We start from the raw sequence: 8803 nt of genomic DNA on the forward strand, positions 1-8803 counted from the left end.
TGGTAAATATGAGCAAAGAAGGCTGTGAAAATCTGTCTTTATTGTTTAACGTTTTGATCTTTTGTTTAAAAAATTCCCCAAAATACTCTGCTCTCGTGGATATCACACAATTGCAAACAAAACACAGGCTTATAAAAAAAAAATCTTTATTAAATATACGTGTGCAACAGTCATTGGCACCCTTTTAGTTGATACTTTGTGCTACCTCCCTTCGCCAAGATAACAGCTCTGAGTCTTCTCCTATAATGCCTGATAAGGTTTGAGAATACATGGCAACTAATCTGAGACCGTTCCTCCATACAGAATCTCTCCAGAGCCTTCAAATTTCGAGATCCAAGCTGGTGGACTGTCCTCTTCAGTTCACCCCACAGGTTTTCTATGGGTTTCAAGTCAGGGGACTGGGATGGCCATGGCAGGAGCTTGATTTTGTGGTCAGTAAACCTTTTTTGTGTTGATTTTGATGTATGTTTTGGATCATTGCCCTGCTGGAAGATCCAACCACGGTCCATTTGAATCTTTCTGGCAGAAGCAGTCAGGTTTTTATTTAATTTCTGTTGATATTTGATAGAGTCCATGATGCCATGTATCCTAACAAAATGTCCAGGTCCTCTGGTAGAAAAACAGCCCCAAAACATTAAAGATCCACCACCATATTTAACCGTGGGCATGAGGTACTTTTCCATATAGCTACGTCTCTGTGTGTGCCAAAACCACCTCTGGTGTTTATTACCAAAAAGCTCTATTTTGATTCCATAGAACCTGATCCCATTTGAAGTTCCAGTAGTGTCTGGCAAACTGAAGATGCTTGAGTTTGTTTTTGGATGAGAGTAGAGGCTTTTTTCTTGAAACCCTTCCAAACAACTCGTGGTGATGTAGGTGACTTCGGATTGTAGTTTTGGAGACTTTCTGACCCCAAGACACAACTAACTTCTGCAATTCTCCAGCTGTGATCCTTGGAGATTTTTTGGCCACTCAAACCATCCTCTTCACAGTGCGTTGAGACGATATAGACACGCGTCCAATTCCAGGTTGATTCATAACATTTCTAGTTGACTGGAACTTCTTACTTATTGCGCTTATGATGGAAATGGGCATTTTCAACGCTTGTGCTATTTTCTTATAGACACTTCCCATTTTGTGAAGCTCAACAACCTTTTGCCGCACATCACAGCTATATTCCTTGGTCTTACCCATTGTTATGAATGACTAAGGGAATCTGGCCTACGTGTTACCTCATATTTATACCCCTGTGAAACAGGAAGTCATGGTTGAACAATTTCCTGTTCCTAGTCACCCAGGTGTACAAAAAAATGTGCGGCTATATTTACCAAATATTTTTTCTGAGAAACCTGTGTTTTGTTTGCAATTGTTTGATATCAATGAGAGCAGAGCATTTTTGTGTTTTTTTTTTTGTTTTGTTTTGTTTTTAAAAACGATCAAAATGTTAAACAATACAGACAATTTTTCACAGCCTTCTTTGCTCATATTTACCAAGGGTGCCAATATTAGTGGAGGGCATTGTAGTTGTATAAGGAACGTACACTGCAGTAAATAAGTATAAATAGATAAATAAGCAATCAGAAATGTAATGCAGGCTGACTGTCTGGAGATCAGCGAACAGGCATAAACTAAACAAGACTGAATGGGTAAACAGGACGCAGGCTACGGCCAAACACTAATCAAGACTAGAAGATAAAGCCTGGAATCGTCTCAGACACGATGCTGGAGCGAGATTAGCAAAGTATGTCTGGCAGTCCAATGGGACTCATGTATTTATTTATAGTGTGATTGCAAACAGGTGAATGTTATTAGTAATCAGGTGACTATGAGCAGGGCTAGGTGCTTGACTGGAGGTTGTGTGAGGAGGTAGCAGAGTTGTGGTCTGCAATTTCAGGAGTTGCAAACAAGGGAGTGTAAATCGTCTATGATTTTAAAAAGATCTGGCTATGTAAATATTACTGTTAGAGTATCCCAAGATCTCACAATTCTACTGCTGTACTGTTTGTACAATCAATCTCCTAAACAGTATATCTTTGTAAACTGTTCTACAATTATGTATGTAACTGTGGTATAAATACCTTTGTCAAACAGTCATTGTTCTGGATCACCAAATGACAGAGAGCCCTGGTGGTTATCTGCTGTTCACAGACCCACAGTTACATATGCAACTAGTATTCTGTTTCACCACTCTAAAATGTCATTAAGAACCATCACATCTTAGGCCTAACTGGGAAGGTGTTTGAAAATGAATGCCGCACTCGTGCAATTGGGGTTATTTAACAAAGCAGCATAAGTCACATTGCATTCACACTAACAAGTGACAAATCAACAGGTTCAGGGTTTTTTTCTATCCAGTGCCACGGAGTCTCAATTCCCGCACCCACAGCAAGCGACACGACTTCGTTCAAACTGTATTTTATTTTCTGCTGCCATTTTTTTCTAAATGTAATGTATTGCCGTGTAAATCAGTGGTTCTCCAACTGGGGGACCGCCAGATGGTGCCAGGGGGGCCACATAGAAATTCTAGAGCATCCATCCATCCATCTTCTATACCGCTTATCCTTCCTTCAGGGTCACGGGAAACCCGGAGCCTATCCCAGGGAGCATCAGGCACAAGGTGGAGTACACTCTGGACAGGGTGCCAATCCATCGCAGGGCACAATCACACACACACTCACACACTACGGACACTTTGGACATGCCAATCGGCCTACCATGCATGTCTTTGGACTGGGGGAGGAAACCGGAGTACCCGGAGGAAACCCCCGCAGCACGGAGAGAACATGCAAACTCCGCACACACAGGGCCACGGTGGGAATCGAACCCCCGACCCTGGAGGTATTCTAGAGCATTTTTTTTTTCAAATTAATTTTATCTGTATGTTACCTGTTACTGTTAGCCACACGCTGATAAAACCTAGGACTATTTAAAATGTATACGTTTTTAGATCGAAAACGTATTCTCTTAGCTGAGAAAGTTAATACAGAAAAGCCTAGTTTGGAAAAAATGAAATTTTGACGATCCTGAGGGGCAATAAAGGGATGCAGGCTACACAAGGGGGGGGAAATCACGCTGAAAAGGTTTGAGAACCACTTGTGTAAATGACATGAAGATGCAAGACATGTCAATATTCCGCTCATAGCTGGTTGGGAAATGCCAGGCCTGTCTCCAGTTTCACTCTGAAATGTCACCATGGCTAATAACCTAAGAACAGATATCAACCAAAACTGCACTAGGCTAACAAAATCGACTGATCACTCTCAGCGAGCAATCTTTAGATTCACCCTGATTCGTTACATTTCAGCTGTGTCACGTCTGCGCCGCGTAAGCCATGAACTCAATAAATCTTCCGTCAGTTATGTTCATACTGACAGTAAGTGGGATGGGAGCTACTTATAACCAGGTTACCCATATTTACACTTTTTTAACACTAGGGGTCATGTATACGCAGTGTGTGAGCAAATTATGCGCACATCATCATGCTCAAGAAAAACGTGATAAATCACATTATCTTGCGGTAAACGGTTATTTAACCTACCTTGACAGAAATCCACACAAGTCTTTAAACTCGGCTCCATCCGATATAATGTTGAAGTCAGTCACTTTTTTCAGGATAGTTTCACCGTCCTGCACAAACAAACATGCAATTAATTAAAATGTACAGTTCTTCAGGAGGTCTACTTTAGTGATAACTGAATAAGTGTTTCCGAACTGATCATTCTTTCCCAGCTCCCAATACAACCAAGTCAAGCAATCCTAAACAAAGAGGTATAGAGAGGTGGGAGAGAGCAAAATGTGGACCATTAAAACATTTTTAAGTTAAATTAGTAAAATCATTGGTCAGTTATGACAAAAATGCATTTAATAAGCATTGTGTTTAGCAGCAATAAAAACAACAATAAAAGCAATAATAATAATAATTAAAATAATTAAAGAGGCATAACTTTAGGCAAAGTGATTCAAGAGTGATTTGTAATTTCACTCATGATGTGTATGTTTTGACCACAGAGAGTGGTTGACTGTAGGAGGAAAGGTCTAGATGAACAAATGAGCAGCAGGGTGGCTTTGACCTGCTTTGACCTGCGGTCGTGACTGCTAATGCTCTGACCTGGAATTTTTCTTCTTCTTGCAATTTAAAAAAAAATCTAGGGTATTTATGTTTTTTCTCATCAGTCTGCACCCCCCCACACACACTTTTTGCAAGTTTAAACAGAAAAATTTGGTGAAGATTGGACAAAATTGGAAGGAGTAGCAAAAATGGGTTAGATATAAGAATTTTCTAAATGTTATTGTAACTTTTGACCAGTAAGTGGTGCTGTCATGAGAAGAAACAGAAACTTTCAACTGTAGAGAAAAAACAATTTTTGACAAAATCCAAGATGATCAACACTTGAATTTTAGATTTTGGCATGAGTTCACTTTAGCATTCCACAGGGAACTTTAGGAAAAATGAAGGGATGCCTGGCTTTTAAATTTTGGAAAAATTATGACCATAAATGTGCTTCTAAATTAGGCCAAATTTAACCCGATGGTGGTGCTAGAGCGTTGGCCGCATTCGGCCCAAATTTGGTCTGAATGTTCCTTAGACCCTCCCCAATCAGTGTGCCAAATTTCACAACTTTTTACCTATTTGAAGCCATGGAAACCCTAGCAAGAAGAAGAAGAAGAAGAAGAAGAAGAAGAAAACTATGCACTATACACTTATACTATGCACTATACACTCTAGCGTTTAGTGTATGAATTTTAGAAGGGTAGTTTCGTCTCAAATGGCACACTTTCGGTATTATACTAACCGGAAGTATATGCTGTTTCCCGGTCGAGGGCAAATTACGTCAAACACACGTAATGCGATGGCGCTAGCATTAGAGAAATAGCCAAACAGATAACAAAAATGAACTGGTACATTTTACTGTTTATGTTAATGTTTCCTTTTATGTCCAACAAGACCTCAGTCAACGTCAGACGGAGGCGTAATCGTCTCCACAGGCGAATTTTGCTTGCACAATTTAAAATCAAGATAGTAAGTTGTGGTTGTGGGTATGGCTGTTGGCAATGTAAAGTTTGTTTTTTTTTTCGTTCAGCATCTGAGCCTCATATAGCTCCTCCCCATCCGCTACATAAGGAAAGCTGTGACCGTTGAGTGCATGAAGTGTCCATCATTGCACACTTCGTTTTTTCTGTTGAATGAGTGCATCATCCAGGAACTCAAAGTGCGCTTGGTTTTTTGGGGTTTTCAGTGGGAACACACTAATCTCATTATTTTATGCTACAAAATGGCATAGAATAATGCATAAGTGTGCAATAGTGGGGTACCGTTGGTGCTTGGCCCCCTAATAATAATAATAATAATAATAATAATAATAATAATAATAATAATAATAGCTGAGGTCCATAAAAGTGCAAAGTACATTGTTTGTATGAATTTGTTAATTCACCTAACCTCTCTGCACATGTGGTTTACCTCCAATTACACAGCAGTCAAACATTTACATATTATGCCAGATTTAAATGCCAGCTTTAAGAAATTGAACACAATGAAATATCATTCACCAAGCTTCCTGTCTTTGGTGTATATCTACAAGAAAACTGATTACAAAACACTGACCTTTAATACAATCTGCTATGAACTTAGAGAACTTTTAAGAATAATCTAACATGGCACATCATTAATAAACTGTACCCAGTGTAACAGCCCTTAATGTAGATGGTGTTTAACTGCCCTCTAGTGCTCAGGATAGTGATTCCACACGAGATATGGAGGTCGAGGTTCTTTCCCAGGTACTTGTTTGACTATGCACCACATCAGCTATAATTACACACAAGAAAGTTCCTAGTAACACTTTAAAGGTTAGTAACTAATAAACTAAGTCCTTTGACAATGCCCTTATTTTTACCACTATTTGGTGACCTCTGAGCTGAAAATTTGCAGTACCAGTGTAGTTTAATCTGCCTTCACTGGGGCAGGGAACAAATTAGGTTGCTTCTCATTTCATTATTTGTGCCTCCTCATTTTCTTTCTTTGTTACCTTGCATCTAAGCTCCACACTCTGAGGACATTTAAATCTATTCTATTGTGCATTAATTTAGAACAGTGATTAAACTTGAACACACACACACCTTCCTGCCAATCAGAATCGAGTATTCAGGCAGACCATGCTATAAGTGTGTTTATGTTGAGTGTTTGATGTAAAATGAGCTGCCATAATTGCCCAAGCACAGAGGTATCCAATATTTATCTGCAAAGGGCAAATATGGCTACAGGTTTTTGCTCCAAATCAAGCCAAAGCCACTTGTTTAATCAGTTGGTCCAGGGGTTCCCAAACTTTTCCAGGGCAAGGCCCCCCAAATGGCATTAACATTTGACCGAGGCCCCCCTTTTGCCAGATGTCTTTAAAACACATTTAAAAATACAGACTTCTGAATATATCCCCCTTTTTTATTATTAATAATTACATCTTTACATTACATTAGGAATTGATTGTGTGTGTGTGTGTGTGTGTGTGTGTGTGTGTGGTTGTCTGAGAGTGAGAATTTATTTTTCACACCAAATTGTTGAGGCCCCCTGGCAGCCCCCTGGCAGGCCCCACTTTGAAAACCACCGAGTTGGTCTACTGGTTGTGGCTCCTATTTGACTGGAATAAAAACCTGCAGCAGGTAAGACTGGACGTCTGTCCTATCAGGTAAATAAATCTTGACTAAATTCAACTGAATTGCAGTCCAGCATGTTAACCCATTATAATGGCTAACTTTAATTCAATTTCCCTTTCTAATAGTCTTGTACTTTTTTTACAGAACATAGAGACATAAAGCCTAAAATTCAATATTAAATAAGAAGTCAATAATCCAGCTCTATAAAGCTTTTCAATATTATAAATGTCAGTCTGTATTTAAAATGAAGTCGTTTTACCTGAATCTCAGTCAGTGCAAACTCAACTTGGAATGAAAGAAGCCAACAGCGACCGGTAAGTCTGTACTGCAGTATGGTTCTTGTATTGCCTGAGAAAAACAAGAGAATCATACAGTTGGAACCAATTGATCAGCACATCAGTATCATAATAAATCAGCAACAGATGATAAAAACTCTCCAAGTGATCAAACTTGTAAAGGTTACATGTGCAGGTTGTAAAGGAGTTCCCACCTATGATGGACACTTATCAGCTGCTTTTCAGAAGATTTCACTTCCAGTCATCCATTTAATATACATGTGTGTGTGTATATATATTGTAAATAAAATGTTACTTTTCTAATGAAAGAAATTAATACGTTGGCGCAATTATATTTTTGTCTACAACACTGATTTCAAACTTTTAATCATACACCTTCAGATCAAAAGGCTTTTAAGATCATGACAAACATTTCAGTGTCTCCAAACTTTTGACGGTTTAGTGTCGTCTTACTTTTCTCCAGTGTCTTCAGCAAGCACTCTGAGAGAGATATCCCACTGATATCGGTCTGTCTTCTGTGGTCCTTCTCCAGATCACTGATTTCAGTCATGAGCTTTGAAACAGCTTGATTTACCACTCCGTCTTCTCTGTCCTTTTGGACGGAGATGGTCTTTCTGAACAAGACGCAGTTTCCAAATAAACTTCATATATAACACTTCATATATACACTTCCAAATAACTTCAAGAAAGAGCGTTACCGCATGTCCTTCAGCCCTACAGCAGTCAGACTCTTTAATACAAGAAAACAACATAATGTAGCACTGCTAGCTGCTTTGCATCATCAACCTACACATTCACAATAATTCTGCAATATGAATATTTATTTGTTGCTCACCCTCTATTGTTAACTGTGCAATAATCACTTTTTTTTGTATATAAACAAGGTGTTACACATCTGTATATATTCATATTGGTATTCATCTGTACATACATTGAGGTGTTCATGGTGTACACATTACCATTATTATCATTTTTTACTACTTTTATTCTAATTTTTCTAGTCCTATTGTATATATTTTTAGACATTGTTTTCGATTCTATTCCTATTTAATGTGTATTCTTTCCTATCTGTTTTTGTGTAATTGAGCTGCTGTAACGAGATAATTTCCCCAGTGTGGGATCACTAAAGTTTTCTTATCTCATCTTATATTTATTTATAATGGTATGTAAAGCTAAAGGACCGGTTGCAGCTCAGAGAGGAGGCACACCTGAGTTCTGGACATGTTCTTTGCTACTCACAGGATATGTTGCAGGGTTTCTCCATGTTGTCTGGAAATAGCTCGTAAACACTCTTCCCTCTCGGCTTCACACGTCTCAATCTCCTGCTGGAGTCGTTGTATCTCTTCTTCATATTTTTCCTCCATGTTTTCCCTTATTCCAGTGGACAGAACACCATCACTCAGAGCTGCAGTTTAGCAGAGCTAGCTGTAAGGCTTGTAACTAGTTAGCTAGTTTAGCCTATTTGTGGAAAATACTTTTATACTTGTATTTAATATGTTGACATTCATATACACCAAATACAACACATTAAATATTCTCGTTTAAACGTATTTAGTTAGCAGTAAAGGATATCCTCGAATAGTCTTAACGTTAACAAGTTAATTTAACATGTTGTTGTTGTTTTTCTTTTAAACTTACTTTGCACGAGCAGGATAGTTTACTAACTGAACGCCTCTTCGTGCTGGATTATTTCGCCTTTGACTATAGTTACATCTCAAATTGTTCCATGTGTAATATATAGCGCACTACATATGGCGTCAAAGCCACTATGTTCAGACTCTAAGTAGTGTACTTGTAGAGGGAGTAAGGGGCTATTTGAGACGGATCCCATGTCAAATCACAAAAAATCGCGCCAACGT

General features: G+C 38.7%; 1 protein-coding gene across 1 annotated transcript in view; it reads right to left on the bottom strand.

The window, feature by feature from the left end:
• The window catches only part of cenpp (centromere protein P), an 88334-nt gene extending 79699 nt beyond the window's left edge, over positions 1–8635 (bottom strand). The window contains exons 1-5 of the mRNA XM_053653146.1: positions 8583–8635; positions 8184–8315; positions 7398–7558; positions 6908–6996; positions 3539–3627 (exon numbers count right to left, since the gene is read on the bottom strand). Of these exons, the coding sequence (XP_053509121.1) occupies positions 3539–3627; positions 6908–6996; positions 7398–7558; positions 8184–8308 (464 nt within the window). The 5' untranslated portion in view covers positions 8309–8315; positions 8583–8635. The remainder of the gene's footprint in view (positions 1–3538; positions 3628–6907; positions 6997–7397; positions 7559–8183; positions 8316–8582) is intronic.
• Between the last annotated feature and the right edge of the window lie 168 nt (positions 8636–8803).

Source organism: Ictalurus furcatus, chromosome 21 (assembly GCF_023375685.1).
Source record: "Ictalurus furcatus strain D&B chromosome 21, Billie_1.0, whole genome shotgun sequence".
NCBI lineage: Eukaryota > Metazoa > Chordata > Actinopteri > Siluriformes > Ictaluridae > Ictalurus > Ictalurus furcatus.